Raw genomic sequence first — 18,574 nt, forward strand, 5'->3', positions numbered from 1 at the left:
GAGTAAAACAATGCCCCACATGTGGTAATAAACGGTTGTTTGGAGACACGGCAGGGCTGAGAAGGGAAAGAGCGCTATTTGGCTTTTGGAGCTCAAGTTTAGCAGGAATGGTTTGCGGAGGCCAGGTCACATTTACGAAGTCCCTGAGGGGATAAAACAGTGGAAACCCCCCACAAGTGACCCCATTTTGGAGACTACACCCATTGAGGAAATTATCTAGGGGTATAGTGAGCTCTTTGACCCCACAGGTTTTTTGCAGAAATTATTGGAAGTAGGCCCTGAAAATAAAAATCAACATTTTTTCAAAGAAAATGTAGGTTTAGCTTATTTTTACTCATTTCCAGGACTGAAGGAGAAAAAGCACCACAAAATTTGTAAAGCAATTTCTCCCGAGTAAAACAATGCCCCACATGTGGTAATAAACGGCTGTTTGGAGACACGGCTTGGCTTAGAAGGGAAAGAGCGCTATTTGGCTTTTGGAGATCACATTGAGCAGGAATGGTTTGCGGCGGCCATGTCACATTTGCAAAGCCCCTGAGGGGAAAAAACAATGAAAACGCCCAAAAAGTGACACCATTTAGGAAACTACACCTCTTGAGGAATTCATCTAGGGGTGTAGTGAGCATTTTGACCCCACAGATGTTTCATAGAATTTATTAGAATTGGGCAGTGAAAATAAAAACAATCCTTTTTCTTCAATAAGACGTAGCTTTAGCGCAAATTTTTTCATTTTCGCAACAAATAAAGGAAAAAAAGAACCCAACATTTGTAAAGCAATTTCTACCGAGTACGGCAATACCCCATATGTGGTCATAAACTGCTGTTTGGGCACACGGCAGGGCTCAGAAGGGAAGGACCGCCATTTGGAGTGCAGATGTTTCTGGATTGGTTTCTGGGCGCCTGTGGGCCCAAAACAGTGGAAACCCCCCAGAAGTGACCCCATTTTGGAAACTACACCCCTCAATGCTTTTACCTACGGGTGTAGTGAGCATGTTAACCCTGCAGGTGTTTTGTAGAAATTAGTGTGAACTCGATGTTGCAGAGTGAAAATGGGATTTTTTCCACAGATATGTGGACAATATGTGGTGCCCAGCTTGTGCCACCATAACGAGACAGCTCTCTAATTATTATGCTGGGTTTCCTGGTTTTAGAAACACCCTACATGTGGCCCTAATCTCTTGCCTGGACAGTCGACCAGGCTCAGGAGTGAAAGGGTACCATGTAAAATTGAGGCCTAATTTGGCGATTTACAAAGTATTGGTTCACAACTGCAGAGGCTCAGATGTGAAATAATAAAAATAAACCCCTGGGAAGTGACCCCACTATGGAAACTGCACCCCTCAAGGCATTTATTAAGGGGTGTAGTGAGCATTTTCACCCCACAGATCTTTTCCATAAATGAATGCGCTGTGGATGGTGCAAATTAAAAATTTATATTTTTCCCTAGATATGCCATTCAGTGGCAAATATGTCGTGCCCAGCTTATGCCACTGGAGACACACACCCCAAAAATTGCTAAAAGGGTTCTCCCGGGTATGACGATGCCATATATGTGGAAGGAAACTGCTGTTTGGGCACGCTGTAGGGTTCAGATGGGAGGAAATGCCATTTGGCTTTTGGAGCGTGGATTTTGCTTGGTAGTAGTTTTGTTTGGAGTCTTACTGGTGTTTCCGTTTATAATGTAGGGCATATGTAAGCCGGGCGGAGTATATAAGGGGCATAGTCAGGTGGTATAATAACGGGGTAAAAAAAAACAATAAAATAATCCATAGATGTGTGTTACGCTGTGAGGCAATCCTTTCCGCACAGGCCGGTGTCGCACTGATAAATGGTGTCATTTCTTATCCCCCTTTTGGTCCACACTCCGCGCCTTTGTAGTTTGGGGAATTTTGCTGTGAAGTGTTGTCCTGGTATAATACGGGCACCGTCGCTTCCAGCGGATATGTTTGGGCCCTCCCTTTCCTGGTTCCCTAATTTTAGGTCCTTGAAAAATCGCCTCTTCAAACAGAAGAAATGTTCCCCTCGGGCACAACTGCATATTTTTTTATTTCCTGACTTATTGGAGCCATAACTAATTTTATTTTTCATAGACGTAGCGGTATGAGGGCTGGTTTGTTGCGGGACGAGCTGTAGCGATTATTGGTACCATTTTGAGGTACATGCGACTTTTTGATCACCTTTTATCCTATTTTTTGGGATGCCAGGTAAACAAAAAAACGCAATTCTGGCACAGCTTTTTTCGTTTTTTTTTATACAGCGTTCACCATGCGTTATAAACTACATGTTAACTTTATTCTGCGGGTCAGTACGATTCCGGCGATACCGAATTTATAGAACTTTTTCATGTTTTACAACTTTTTGCACAATAAAATTACTTTTGTAAAAAGAATGTATTTTTTCTGTCGCCAAGTTGTGAGAACCATAACTTTTTAATTTTTTTGTCGACGGAGGTGTATGAGGGCTTGTTTTTTGCGGGACGAGCTATAGTTTTTATAGGTACCATTTTTGGATACGTGCGACTTTTTGATCACTTTTTATTCTAATATTTGTAGGGCAAAGTGACCAAAAAACAGAAACTCTGGTAACGTTTTTTACGGTTTTTTTTACGCTGTTCACCGCGTGCAATAAATAATATAATATTTTGATACCTCCGGTCGTTACGGTCGTGGCGATACCAAATACATATGGTTTATTATTATTTTTCAATAATAAAGGACTTGATAAGAGTAAAAGGGGGATTGTGTTTTTTTTGATTACTTGAAACTTTTACTGTTTTCAAACTTTTATTTTTTGCACTTTTTTTTACACTTTTTTATACTTTTTTTTACACTTTTTCTCAAGTCCCACTAGGGGACTTGAAGTTCCAACGGTCAGATTTTTTTTTTTCTAATACATTGCACTACCTATGTAGTGCAATGTATTAGATCTGTCAGTCATTCACTGACAGCAAGCCGATTAGGCTTCGCCTCCCGGCGGGGCCTAAATCGGCTTCCGTAATGGCAGAGCAGGAGACCATTGTGTCTCCTGTTGCCATAACAGCAGTCGCCAGTCCCGATTGCCTGTCAGGGCTGGCGATCTGCTAGTAACCGCTACGATGCAGCAATCGCTTTCGATTGCTGCATCGAAGGGGTTAATGGCAGGGATCGGAGCTAGCTCCGGTTCCTGCCGTTACAGGTGGATGTCAGCTGTACAGTACAGCTGACTTCCACCGCTGATGACGCCGGATCAGCTCCTGACCCGGCGCCATCTTGCCGACAGCTACGGAAGCCGATCAGGCTCCGCCGCCGGGCGGATCTTGACCGGCTTCGGTGCTAGGCAGACCGGGAGGCCAGTATTAGGCCTCCGGTTGCCATTGCAGCCACCGGAACCCCGGCAATTTCATTACTGGGGTTCCGATGAGCTGCAAACACCTTAAGTGCAGCGATCGCGTTTGAGCGCTGCACTTAAGGGGTTAATGGCGGGGATCGAAGCTAATTTCGGTCCCCGCCGTTACAGCCGGATGTCAGCTGTAAGATACAGCTGAGATCCGGTGATGATGGGACCGGCTCAGCTTCTGAGCCGGTCCCAAACATTTGGCGTACATGTACGGCAAGATGCGGGAAGTCAGTACTTTCCATGACGTACATGTACGGCAAATGTCGGGAAGGGGTTAAAGGACTGTCCAGTCTCTGCCTCAGGTTTGTAATACTATTAAATCCAATCGGTCACCAGACTTTGCTGCTCTATATAAATGCAGGACAGGGCCACTTTCCTATTAGCCAAAATGGCACAAAATAACATTGTGCTGTTTGGCTAATAGGAGCGATCAAAAAATACAGCGGACTTATAGTTATGAGTCCGCAGTGATTGACGGGCTGATGTTTATGCAGAAACATAGCAGTCAGCCGTCAGTCACTGCCAAGAAATGTATGGGGAGTGATCCTCTCAGGATACATCAGACTCCTAACTATAAGTTCTCTGTATTCTTTGATCGCTCCTATTACTCAAAAGGCACAATATTTTTAATCTACTTTAATAGAAATTCACAGATTATAAAACGACCTTCTCAGACCATTAAAAGCAAAATGCTACTTCCTTCCAGAAAGTTGTCCGTACATAAGTATTGGTAATCTTGCAGAGTAAAGAGTGATAATTATTAGGTAACATGGAGAGCCACAGATTTTTTCCTAACATTAATAGTGCATATTTTATTTCTCTCTAGAGAGTACAGCAGGAAATATTGGCAGCAAAGCATGGAAAGTGTTCTGTGTGTGTCCGCTGAAAATAAAATGCCATTCCTGCTGTGTTCTAAACCTGGCGCTGCCAAATGGTACACTCTTAGCACCTGACTCCAGCCTGTGATTGTGGGTCACACATTCCCATGTATAATTCTGTAAAATACAGGCAAAAAGGGCTTTGTTTTCTATGGCTTATAGGGCACCAAAATATTCTCCAGGACTATGCAGAGGCTATTAAAACTCAAAATGCATGTCGAAGTAATCAAATGGTTAAAAAAAAAACAGACATTACAATGGTATATAGGAACAAATTTGGTAAGATTTCATAGTTTGGAAAGCTAATTTCTGCTAATTAATATTAAACAAAAAGCCTATATAAAATCCACTGTTATCCAGTGTTAAAGTGGCTCTGCCAGGAGGTCTCCTATGCTAGCCTATGAGGGAATGAGATGCGGAGCTCAGAGATATATCGTTTTCCTTCTTTAACTTAGCTCTAAACTCGACATATCCAAAGACGTGTGGCGCGAGTTGTTGAACAAACGTAAAAAAAAAAAAACATACACCTCGGATACGTACCATCCGTCGCCCAAAGACTCCTATGTTTAAAAAATTGTTATATGTTTAACGTATACTTTTTTTACTGGATGGCTCTATGAGCAATGGATGGCATCCGTCAGACTCCCATGTTAAAAAAAACATACGTTAATGTATGCGTTTCTTAACTGGATTACGCGAGATTGTTTTGAATTGCTAACATAACAAATTTTATAACTTAACGCAATTCAAGAAAAGTTGAGGGAGGAAACCTCTGTATAAGCCTCTTCAAATGCTGCAAAGTCTCATAGAGAGAGCCTGTGAGTCCTGCTTCCTCCGCCCACACAGAGTGATTGACAGCTTTTCCTGTATGAGCTTGTATATACGTGAAGCAGGACTCCACTATTTAAAGGAAAACAACACTACATGCTTCCAAGCTCAATGTCTCCCTTTATATAATTTGCTGCCCTCAACTAGGGTAGCCTAGGAGACCTGACAGAGACGCTTTAAAGGCTATGACCACCTTTGCAACCAATTATTATTTTTTTTATTGCTTCAATGCATCTAAATAGAAACATAGCAAATAATCGTTTTAGGTTTACAGCTCCTACACAGGCCCTACTTCTTACTAACCTACCAAATGTAGGATCAAGATCAGTTTGTTGTCTGTTACCATGGAGACACATGTCTTCATAGTAGATGTCGGGAAAAAAATTGGACATTTTTAATCAAGACTATTTGCAAAGTTGCTTTATTTTCGATGCATTGGGAAAATATGAAAAGTTTGGTTATGAAGGTGTACATAGCTTTTAAGCAATAAAACGAGAAAAGTTAAAATGGTATTTGTCAGGAAATACAGTTTGTAAAATCTCACTCTTTTTACAAGTGATTTTGTAAACATTGTAGCATTGTACCATGTAGAAGGTGATATTTTAAGAAATGATGATACAATAATACAATATCAGACTATTATTCGCCGCATACACTCTAAAGCTGGCTATATAGCTATAGATTTGAGGTAAATATTATCTGAAAAAGCAGATTTTTGTCTTGAATAAAGGGCATTAATTGGCTATATTCCTTGGTGCAATCAATTTTGATCTGTTGTGTAGGATTTTTTTTGCCCAGTAGTCCTACTGTAGTTTATGGTACAATCGGGCAATCTGGTTAATATCATCCGATGCAGCAGGGAGAAGAGAAAATCTATTGGGCAGTTAAAATCTCATATCTATCTTACATTTTCGAGCCCATATTGGCTTTGGTGCACGTTTAGCTATTTTCCAAGGCTTGTTTAAGTGATGAATGTTATTGGGTATGCACCAGGGTAAAGGGTATGGCTGGGTCAAAAATTATTCTTCCTTTATGTTTTTAGTATGTGAGAGAAGGGTCCTCCCTTCCTGCCAGATGTTGTTACCTCTTCTTCTGCCTGTTAGAATTTCCTTTATTAACAAGTCATCCCTAGCAGGCGGATGAAAGGATTGACAGAGTGGGCAGTCTCGGGTACCCTGTGGCTTAGCTCATTAACAGGACTCACAATTAACCAAGCAGAACACAAGAGCTGACCTCTCACAAATTACTAATGTTTTTCTATGATTTTCACCTAGTAATTTCAGTATGAACCACACTGAGATCTACTGTGATCTGAACAGAAGACAAGATGCAGCTCATTAGACAGAGCTTATAAAAAGTCATTTGAAAATACAAATAGTGACTCCTTACATGGTGCTAGACGTCAATACAATTTACAAGAGTGCCACTGTACTAGTTGTCTATTTATGTATTGTTGTACTCTTCACTGTAAAAGCTTTCAACCTGTGGTGGCTTAGACAATAGCAATAGCTACAACAATGTGGACTGTAACATTGATAAATTAATGTCACTAGGTCACTAGGAAGTTAAACTGGAATGGTTGGGTCTAGGGGAAAAACACAGCGCTGGAATCATGGAGACAGCGCAATTCAGGACAGTTAACCAGAGATATAGCCCACTGTTGTGTTGGCTTCCTATATGCTAATTTTTTGTAGTTAGCCAACCGGGTGTGAAACTCCTTTAAACTGCCTCGCGCTGGTCAGTATCAGAGGCAGGGCAGCTAGCTCCACCCAGTTGGCTAACTGCAGCAAATATTCCAATAGGAAGTCAACACAACAGTGAGCCATATCTCTGTAAAAGGGGGGGTCCAGAAAAAAAAAACAGGGTCGTATTCAAGGAGACAGTGCTGTTCTGGTAATTTAACCAGTTCAACTTATGTCACCTAGTAACATGTCCTCTTTAACGAGTTCTATAAATGTCCGGCCATTCTGCACTTAACTCTGCAAGGACGTTCCAGACAGCCTGTCACAGCGATCACATAAAAGTTTAACAAATCACAAACTTTACAAAAATTTGTATCTTCTCCCTCTCTGGCAGGCTGTCAGAGAGGGAGAAGAAATACTGTAAAACACACAAATATTCTTTTTTTCTTTCTCTCTGCTACACAGCGACTTTGGCCACGACACATGTCGTCCAGCCAAAGATCGCTATGTCCCGGAGCCTAGATTGCAAGTAATAAAAGTCCATGTGGTTGTGTTGCAACGCACAAGTTGCCGTGACATGACAGTAGCAAAAAATCCAAACTGTTGTGTCGCAGTTAGTTGCAAATACAAAACAAGGAATAACATTACATTTTGTGTAGTATTACAAAAAGGAATGGCCACCTATGTAATACATGGACAGGCAGAGTCCAACAGAACGAGAGCCGCTCTTTGTTAGTGGCGTTCACTTTAATTAACATAGGTTAATCATCAATATAGGCACATATGAATGAGTCAGGTGTACGTATATACTTTGGTTTATGCAATATTCTGACTCATTCATATGTGCCTATATTGATGATTATTTAATACCAATTTATGTCATATACCATACATTTCACCTGTTTAAAATTACTCTGCATACACTGTTGTATTTGGGGGACCTTGTTACCGTGTTACCATCTGACTTATCCGCTGCTTCAGCGTTCTGTTTCCATTTTTCCTGCGAGGGTTGTTTTACTTTGTGTGTTTTTAATCTTATTCATGTGTTTGTTCAAGTAACATTAATAAAGTATTTTTTGTATTTTCTCAAATACATGGTCGTGACTTCTTCTTGGTTTCATATTGATGCATCTAGTTGTGAAAGAAATTAACTAACTCCACTATTTTGCCTTTTATTCTATGCTTCCATTTTAACTTCAATATAAGGGTATGTTCACACGGCGGGGGTCCGTAACGGCTGAAATTACGGGGATGTTTCAGCCTGAAAACATCCCCGTAAATTCAGCCGTACCGGCATGTGCAGGCGCTTGAACGCCGCGTCAATTACGGCCGTAATTAGCGCTGCTATTCATTGGAGTCAATGAATAGCGGCTCCAATTACGGCCAAAGAAGTGACAGGTCACTTCTTCTACGCGGGCGTCTATTTACGCGCCGTCATTTGACAGCGGCGCGTAAATATACGCCTCGTGTGAACAGACAAACGTCTGCCCATTGCTTTCAATGGGCAGATGTTTGTCAGCGCTATTGAGGCGCTATTTTCAGACGTAATTCGGGGCAAAAACGCCCGAATTACGTCCGTAAATAGGCCGTGTGAACATACCCTAAGAATGATACTTAGAGAGAATGTATTTCTGTTTTGCTGTGTTTAGAGAATCTTTACAGTATAACAAAATAATTTACTCAGCAAGAATAAAGACTGAGGGAAAACGGAGGACTCAAGACCCACCCTCTACGCCCTCCTATACAGGAGAGAAAATGATAAGGACTTACCATTCAATGAATTGATAGGAAAATATTGCAATGCTTCGAAAATATTGTGAATGTAATTTGTTTTGTGCAAACTCAAGAGAAAATCTTAGCTGATGTAGTAAAAGTTCAGTCTAAAAAGCTGCATATAAACCCACTCATAATCTATGGAAAGGGCCAGTCTGACATCACTTGCTGAGTGACATCATTATGACACTTCTGTGAAACCTTCTCTTGAGAAAATAAATATGAATGAATCTGGAGCAACTGTTCGACTTTGAATTATCCACAACAATTTTGGTGACAAAACCCGGGAACCAAAAGCGGCTAGAACGGAACCAGAATGGGAACCAAGGACAGGAGAACGAACTGGCGCCATCAAACAGGTGAGAAACCTTTTCCTCATTCGCTCTCCCTCCCTTTGGTCCCCAGTCCCTCTGAATCTGGAGCAACTGTTTGACTTTGAATTATCCACATCATAGTAAAGGAACTATGTCATGAAAGGCAAGCTCTTTTTTTCACTATCACACATCCCAAAAACAATATCCGTCTCTCTCTTAACATTACATAAGTCAATGTACAACATTAAGAAAGCATATTCCTAAATATGGAAAACATATTGTATTAATATATTCTCCTTACGTTGGAGCCCTTAAAGAAAGTGTTGTGTGGGGCCTTCTCCAAGGGTCTCTGGAATCCCTTTTGAAAGCGCTTGGCAAGATCTTGGCCACCTCTGTAACAAATAAAAATGAGTGAGTTAAAGAAGAATAAGGCTATACTACCAAAAGCCCACATTTAACCCCTTCCAGCATCACGCTGTACATTCACGGCATTGGTGGGTGGTAGTTCCTGCACATCGCCGTAAAAAACATCTCCCTTAAAAAATAATTGTACGCACATCACCTATTTAGAAACTAAGATAAATAACTTTTACAAAAGTCTTTTTGACAAACTATAAACCTTTACTAAATAAAATAGAAATTGATTTAGAGAAATAACATCACAAAAATGGTTATATTACCAAAAAAATATATATATATATATATATTATAAATATATATAATAAATAAATATATATATATATATATATATATATATGTACTACAAGTTTTACCAATTAAGATACCCCAGAGTTTACTCGCTAAACGTAAAAAGATCATAACAAAATTTATTTGGCAAACCAAAAGGATATAGAATTAAATATTTAATGCTTATTAGAAAATTATTCTGATGCTAGACATGGTTATACTTAGATACATATAAACAAAAAATTAAGCAATTATTACTTATTGAACGCAGCAAAAACTGTAATAGCTAGAAGTTAAAAAGCGACAGATACACCATCTATTTTAGAGTGGCTGAACAAAATCTGTCTAATTCAGTCATATGAAAAGACAAAATGGTCTCTAGACCAGAATCTTGACAAAAATCACGAGATCTGGGACAACTGGACAATAAGTATTGGTCTCATTCCAAATTCAAGACTTCCGATGCCAATCTATCTCTCTCTCTATGCATGGCCAAATGACTGGACCAATCTGCATCAAATTTAGCACATAAGTAAATCACGCGCTTCCGAACGTTTAGACTGGGCTTCAGCTCTCTAGAACCTACCGTTCTCAACATATTCACAAAAGAAAATATGGCGCCACTGGCTTCCACATCAAGGACCTTCCTCCATATCACACCATGAAGACCTGTATTCGCCAATAGAAGCTCGCAGGTCCTTTATTCTTAGGCCCTAATCACAGGACAGGGATTCCTGGCTGTGCAACGGCCATTTTTTGAACGGCCGTCACACGGCCGCAGTAGGAACGATAGACTACAAATCGAGCTATTCACACGACCAATTTTTTGACGGCCTGGTAAACCGGTCTATGGGCCCGTGTAAAGCACGTTTACCACTTGGATGTGATCCGAGTGACGACGTGCTTTCTGCCGCTTGCTCTCTTTTCCTTCTCACAGTGCGAAGTGCATGTGAGGAGGAGGAGATTTTTTTTGCTTCCTGTAGAAGCGGAATCCCTAATCCCCGGTCACAGCTGTGGCCGGGGATTCTGCTCCAGGAGAAGTCCCTGACTTCATTGTCCATATATGGACAGTGACGTCAGGGACTTCTCCCGGAGTGGAATCCCCGATGTCACTGTCCGTATATGGACAGTGAAGTCAGGGACTTCTCCTGGAGCGGTCCCCCGGAGTGGAGCTATCCACAGAAGGGGGGTGCCATCTACGGGATGCTATGTACAAGGGGGCTGTGGCACTACCTAGAGGGGGCTGTGTGACATCTACAGAGGGCAGTGTGTGGCATTAGCTACAGAGGGCAGAGTGTGGAATTAGCTACAGAGGCCAGTGTGTGGCATTAGCTACAGAGGCCAGTGTGTGGCGTTATCTACAGAGGGCAGTGGTGTGGCATTATCTACAGAGGGCAGTGGTGTGGCATTATCTACAGAGGGAAGTGTGTGGCAAAAAATTGACAAAAGAAATTCATCCATTTTTAGAACGGACAGGGAAAAAAATGATGCAAAACGGGTCAAAATCGGCCGTTAAAAATGTGAAAATGGCTCAGAACGGAAAAGTCGGTCGTGTGAATAGCCCCTTTTGGAGTCTATTGTTCATACTGCAGCCGGGTGACGGTCGTTCAAAGAATGGCCGTCAAACGGCCAAGAATGCCTGTCGTGTGAATAGGGCCTTAGCCTCACTCACGTACACAGTTTTAGACCAGGTTTCCATAACAACCAAGCCATATTTCCTTACTCAACGTGTTACTCACTGTAAACGACCTGCACCTATACTGCATTTGAGCATTCTCATAAATTGAAACCCTTTCATACCAGTGATGCCTCCAAAAAGGAACCCTGCACTTAGACGAAAGACACCTGTGGTAAAGAGCATGGCTGCTGCCTGAGCTGCTGAAATCTCTCAACAGAACCAAGCTTGTGGATTTCAGCACTCTTATAAATTGTGACTGCGTTTGAGAAAACGGAACCCTGCCGGAATGGTGACTGAAACGGAAGCTGTTGTTTCAGTTTGACTTTCCGTTGCGGGGTTCACCCGACGGAAACCTCTGACGGAACCCCGAAACGGAAAGCCAACGCTGATGTGAACAGGCCCAAACTCTGATCCCGGCCGTTTACCTCCTCAGGGTAAGTCCAAACGGAGCGACCCTGACCCAGTCGTGATGCAGCCAACAACCGCAGTGGCACCATGTTCAGCGCGGCTGTCAAATAGCCTGTTAATGGTCGAGCATTATTGTGAAAATTGGTATCACCGTATCCATAATGACTCGTACTATAAAATGATCCCTTTATCCATCCTGCAAGATGAACACCGTAAAAATAAAAAACAATGCCAGAATTGCTGTTATTTGTTCATCCAGCCTCCCAAAAAAGTAATCAAAAACTTGCCTGTACCCCAAAATGGTACCAATGAAAACTGTAGTTATTCAATACATTATATGTACCTCAAAATGGTCATCTCGCAAAAAACAAGCCCTCTTACACCTAGGTCAAAGGAAAAATAAAAGTTTGGCTTTTGGACTGCAGTGTTGAATAAAATAAAAAAGTCACCACGTCCTTAGGGCCCAAACTCGTTTTTTTTATACTTAAGTAGTGTAAAGGAACGTATCATTAGAAGATTACATACTTAAATTAGTTTTTTTTTAATATAAACGTTTTTGTTGCAATCGACATTAGAAAAAAAGAAATCTTGAAATAGTGCAGTAATAGTCTATAACATTTCTTTGTCAATTAACTTCCATTTATTGTGGTTACCATAAAGCACACACACCCTACTGCACTGTGTATAGAGACAACACTGTAAGGCTGGATTCACACGAGCATGTTACGTCCGTAATGTATTTCGGCCGCAAGACCCGGACCGAACACACTGCAGGGAGTCGGGCTCCTAGCATCATAGTTATGTACGACGCTAGGAGTCTCTGCCTCGCTGCGGGACAACTGTCCCGTACTGTAATCATGTAGACGAGGCAGGGACTCCTAGGATCGTACATAACTATGATGCTAGGAGCCCGGCTCCCTGCAGTGTGTTCGGTCCGGGACTTGCGGCCGAAATACGTTCCGTCCATTACGGACGTAACATGCTCGTGTGAACCCAGCCTAAGATTGTATGCTTCTCCAAAATGTCAGCTTCCAGGAAAGTTTTTTAGAAGAAAAAATTAATCGCTACAACATAAAATAATATAACACCTACTAAGATAGTTGGGCTAATACATGCATATAGCAACTCAAATGAACTGTGTGACATATGAATATGAACACCTATATAAGAAATCACACATGAAGCATTATTAGCAAAAAATAGACAATATTTTATTGAAAGACAAAATCGTTAAAAATAAGTCATTGGCAGTAACATTACCCATAGAAAAATAGGTCGGGTCCCACAGCCTCTATAGTAAAGTGCAAATAGTGCATGCAAAGACTGGTACATAAGTAATACGATGAATATGGATAGAAACCATCCAAAGCAAAGTAATAAAAAAAAAACAGACAGCAGAAAGTTACAATTAAGGAGGCATACAGACCAGAACTATGGGGGGATCAACATAAAATAATAAACACATTATTTACCATTAGAAGAATGACAGGTGTCGTCATCTCCATAGCAGCCACGACGCTGTCTTAGATCTGGACAGGGGTTTCCTCCATTCCCCGGAGGCACTTTTACTTGCCGTGATCGCTCCTTGCTCCCAACTCCACAATGAGAGCTGCATCCGCTCCATTGCCCCCATGGGCCAACTATGCAGTGAGAGACTGCAAGGAATAGAAAAATGACTATTACTCTTGAAATATTATGAAGTTGAAATGGACAACACAAAAATGAAAAAAACCCCAAAAAACCCTGCAAATTAATTTTATCGATTTGAGAAGAAATTATAATAAAAATCCACAAGGGAGAGAAGAAAATCTGGACCACACATCCACTGGCTATACTTGATCCATTGCGGCTCAGCAAAATTTAAACATTTTGATCAAACTGTATAAGCCCACTCGCCACTCCACGGCGACCTCTTTTAAGTGGGTCCCTACTCTATCAAGTGCAGTGCCTACTTGGCCACTGAGACTACAAGGATAGGTGACCTTTTTCCACCTGTTCACTTTTTTGTGGTGATCTTTGTTGCTGTAGTAATGCTTCTGTGGGGGGACGTGGCCCAGAGCCAAGGTGGCTTACAATGGCAGCATGGGTGCTGTTGGTCTCCTGGGTAGCTCCCTCTGCAGGTGCTGTGTTGCAGTGGCACTGGATGCCATGCGATACTGCACTTGATAGAGAAGCGATTGCTGAGCTGCAATAGATCAAGTATAGCAAGCGGATGTGCGGTCGAGATCTTCTTCTCTCTCTTGTGGATATTATAAGAAAAATATTTGCACAGGGCTCAAAGCTTTAGGGATCCAGGCAGAAAGTCATCAGGCAACTTTAACCCCTTCCCGCTCCTTGACGTACTATTACGTCATGGCAGCTGTATCGTTCGCGCTCCATGCCGTAATAGTACGTCTCGGGAGTAACGGCCGTTTCGGCCGTCCTCCCGACACATACAGGAGCTGTGACGCTGCTGTCTTGTTCAGCAGCTGTCACAGCTCCTACAGCGGGGACCGATCGCTGTGTCCCCGCTGATTAACCCCTTAAAAGCCGCGTTCTATAGAGATCGCGGCTTTTTAGGGGTTAAGCTGCCATCGCCGGCCTGCTACGCGATAGCGGCCGGCGATGGTGACTATGGCAACCGGACACCAAACAATGGCGTCCGGCGATGCCATAGACGGAAGCCTAGTGGGTCCTGACAACGTCAGGACCCACTATGCTTGCTGTCAGTGAGTAGCTGACAGTTCTAATACACTGCACTACGCATGTAGTGCAGTGTATTAGAATAGCGATCAGGGCCTCCTGCCCTCATGTCCCCTAGTGGGACAAAGTAATAAAGTAAAAAAAAAGTTAAAAAAAGTTGTGTAAAAATAAGAAAATAAAAGATTTAAAAGTATTAAAAGTAAAAATCCCCCTTTTTCCCTTATCAGTCCTTTATTATTAATAAAAATATATAAAAAAACAAATAAACTATACATAATTGGTATCGCCGCGTCCGTAACGGCCTGAACTACAAAATTATTTCATTATTTATCCCGCACGGTGAACGCCGTAAAAAAAATAAATAATAAACCGAACCACAATCACAATTCTTTGGTCACTTCACCTCCCAAAAAATGGAATAAAAAGAGATCAAAAAGTCGCATGTACCGAAAAATGGTACTGATCGAAACTACAGTTCGTTACGCAAAAAATAAGTCCTCGCACGGCTTTATTGATTGAAAAATAAAAACTTTATGCCTCTTAGAATAAGGTAACACCAAAAGTGAATGATTGTTTACAAAACTTATTTTATTGTGCAAACGCCATAAGACATAAAAAAAAACTATAAACATCTGGTATCGCCGTAATCGTATCGCCCCGCAGAATAAAGTGAATATGTCATTTATAGCGCACGGTGAACGCTGTAAAAAAAAACGAAAAAAAAACAATCGTACAATTGCTGTTTTTTAGTCACCACGCCACCTAAAAATAGAATAAAAACTGATCAAAAAGCCGCATGCACCCCAAGAAAACTACAATGGATTCCTCAAGGGGTCTAGTTTCCAAATTGGGGTCACTTTTGGGGGGTTCCCAATGTTTTGGCACCACAAGACCTCTTCAAACCGGACATGGTGCCTAATAAAAAAGATGCTTCAAAATCCACTAGGAGCTCCTTTGCTTCGGAGGCCGGTGCTTCAGTCCATTACCGCACTAGGGCCACATGTGGGATATTTCTCAAAACTGCAGAATCTGGGCAATACGTATTAAGTTGCGTTTCTCTGATAAATCCTTTTGTGTTATAAAAAAAATGGTATAAAGAGGATTTTCTGACAAAAAAAAAAATGTAAATTTCACCTCTACTTTGCTCTAAATTCCCGTGAAACACCTAAAGGGTTCATAAACTTTCTAAATGCTGTTGTGGATACTTTGAGGGGTCTAGTTTCTAAAATGGGGTGTTTGATAGGGGTTTCTAATATATGGGCCCCTCAAAGCAACTTCAGAACTGAACTGGAACCTAAAAAAATAAATAAATGAGGCAATACTTCGCTTCTTACATTATACTGATAATGAGCCGTGCCCACCCCGAGATGACCCCAGTTTTGACCGTTTGTATAAACGGAGACCCCTATTAGACCGTTCCAGTGCCCGGTTTTCCCAAGCATACACCCCTGAGAAGTGTATTTCTATTGATGAGTCCCTGGTACATTTTAAAGGGAGGGTTCAATTCCGCGAGTACCTGCCGGGTAAGAGGGCAAGGTATGGCGTGAAGATGTATAAGCTGTGAGAGTGCATCAGAGTATACCTACAGGTTTAGGATATATGAAGGAAAGGCCACCCCCAAACCAGACTGCATCCTGGACTACAATAGGTACATGGGAGGGATGGACTTGTAAGATCAAGCCCTGAAGCCCTACAGCGCCATGCGGTGTGGTATAAGAAGCTGGCCGGGCACATCATACAGATGGCATTGTACAATGCGTACATGCTACGTCGATGTGCAGGCCAGACGGGAACTTTCCTGGAATTTCAAGAGGTGATTATCAAGAACCTAATCTTTAGGGACCAAGAAGGGGGGGGCACCCAGTACTTCTGGAAGCGAGCCCACACGCATCGTACCAGGGCAACACTTTCCAGGAGAAGTTCCCCAAACTGGCAAGAAGGGAAAAAGTCAAAAGAGGTGCAAAGTCTGCTATAAGAGGGGGTAAGGGAGGACACAATATATCAATGTGACACGTGTCCCGAATAACCAGAGCTCTGTATGAAAGTGTTTTAAAATTTATCATACATCCCTTGGTTTATAATTTACCCCAATTTTACTTACCCTGATGCACTCCACACAGCTTATCCCCCCTCGTCTTTCCCCTCTGATCCCTGCTGTGTGTCCAGGCAGCTGATAACAGCCACATGTAGGGTATTGCCATACCCGGGAGAACCCACATTACAGTTTATGGGGTGTAGGTCTCCGGTCAAAATGGCCACTACACCTCTAGATGAATGCCTTAAGGGTGTAGTTTTTAAAACGGGGTCACTTCTTGGGGGTTTCAACTGTTCTGGTACCTCAGGGGCTTCTGCATACATGACTTCGCACTAGAAAATCCCCAGTAGGCCAAATGGTGGTCCTTTCCTTCTGAGCCCTCCCATGGGCCCAAATGGCAGTTTATCACAACAAATGGGGTATTGCGGCCCTCAGAACAAATTGCGCAACAGAATGGGGTATTTTGTTTCTTGTGAAAATAAGAAATTTTCAGCCAAAACTACATATTATTTGAAAAAAATAATTTTGTTTTCATTCCCAGCCCAATTCAAATAAGTTCTGTGAAAAAACTATGGGGTCAAAATGGTCACAACACCCATAAATGAATTCCTTGAGGGGTGTAGTTTCCAAAATGGGGTCATTTGTGGTTGGTTTCTATTGCTTTGATACCTCTGGGGCTCTGCAAATGCGACATGGCACCCGAAAACCAATCCAGCAAAATCTGGACTCCAAAGAACACACAGCGCTCCTTTCCTTCTGAGCCCTCCCATGGGCCCAAACGGCAGTTTATCACCACAAATGGGGTATTGCCGCACTCAGGACAAATTGGGCAACAGAATGGAGTATTTTATTTCTTGTGAAAATAAGAATTTTTGAGCTAAAATGACATATTATTGGAAAAAATATATATTTTTTTAATTCCCAGCCCAATTCAAATTAGTTCTGTGAAGAAACTATGGAGTCTAAATGGTCACATTACCCATAAATGAATTCCTTGAGGGGTGTAGTTTCCAAAATGGGGTCACTTCTGGTGGGTTTCCATTGCTTTGATACCTCTGGGGCTCTGCAAATGCGACATGGCACCCGAAAACCAAACCAGCAAAATCTGTACTCCAAAGAACACACAGCGCTCCTTCCCTTCTGAGGCCTCCCATGGGCCCAAACGGCAGTTTATTGCCACAAATGGGGTATTGATGCACTCAGGAGAAATTGGGCAACAAAATTGAGTATTTTGTTCCCTGTGAAAATAAGAAATTTTGGTAAAAAATTACATCTTATTGGAAAAAATGTCATTTTTTTAATGTCACAGCCCAATTGAAATAGGTGCTGTGAAAAAACTGTGTGGTCAAAATGCTAACAACAACCATAAATGAATTCCTTGAGGGGTGTAGTTTCCAAAATGGGGTCACTTTTGGTGGGTTTCCATTGCTTTGATACCTCTGAGGCTCTGCAAATGCGACATGGCACCCGAAAACCAATCCAACAAAATCTGGACTCCAACAAACATATAGCGCTCCTTTCCTTCTGAGCCCTCCCATGGGCCCAAACGGCAGTTTATCACCACAAATGGGGTATTGCCACACTAAGGACAAATTGGGCAACAAAATGGGGTATTTTGTTCCTTGTGAAAATAAGAAATTTTGATCACAAATGACATTTTATTTGAAAAAATGACATTTTTTTCATTTCAGAGCCCAATTCAAATACGTGCTGTGAAAAAACTGTGCGGTCAAAATGGTAACAACAACCCTAAATGAATTCCTTGAGGGGTGTAGTTTCCAAAATGGGGTCACTATTGGGGGATTCCTACTGTTTTGACACCTCAACACCTCTTCAAACCTGGCATGCTGCCTAAAATATATTCTAATAAAAAAGAGGCCTCAAAATGCACTAGGTGCTTCTTTGCTTCTAGGGCTTGTGTTTTAGTCCACGAGCGCAGTAGGGCCACATGTGGGACATTTCTAAAAACTGCAGAATCTGGAGAATACATATTTAGTAGTGTTTCTCTGGTAAAACCTTCTGTGTTACAGAAAAAAAAATGAATAAAATTGAAATTCAGCAAGAAAAATGAAATTTGCAAATTTCACCTCCACTTTGCTTTAATTCCTGTGAAATGCCTGAAGGGTTAAAAAACTTTCTAACTGCTGTTTTGAATACTTTGAGGGGTCTAGTTTTTAAAATGGGGTGTTTTATCAGGGTTTCTAATACATAGGCCCCACAAAGCCACTTCAGAA

At 41.7% G+C, this 18,574-nt stretch overlaps 1 protein-coding gene across 1 annotated transcript in view; it reads right to left on the minus strand.

The window, feature by feature from the left end:
• LOC142743467 (somatomedin-B and thrombospondin type-1 domain-containing protein-like) overlaps nucleotides 1-18,574 on the minus strand; it is a 93,783-nt gene that overhangs the window by 6,550 nt on the left and 68,659 nt on the right. The window contains exons 2-3 of the mRNA XM_075854257.1: nucleotides 13,096-13,278; nucleotides 9,152-9,242 (exon numbers count right to left, since the gene is read on the minus strand). Coding sequence (XP_075710372.1) covers nucleotides 9,152-9,242; nucleotides 13,096-13,278 — 274 coding nt within the window. The remainder of the gene's footprint in view (nucleotides 1-9,151; nucleotides 9,243-13,095; nucleotides 13,279-18,574) is intronic.

This window comes from Rhinoderma darwinii, chromosome 1, assembly GCF_050947455.1.
Source record: "Rhinoderma darwinii isolate aRhiDar2 chromosome 1, aRhiDar2.hap1, whole genome shotgun sequence".
In the NCBI taxonomy this organism is placed as follows: Eukaryota; Metazoa; Chordata; class Amphibia; order Anura; family Rhinodermatidae; genus Rhinoderma; species Rhinoderma darwinii.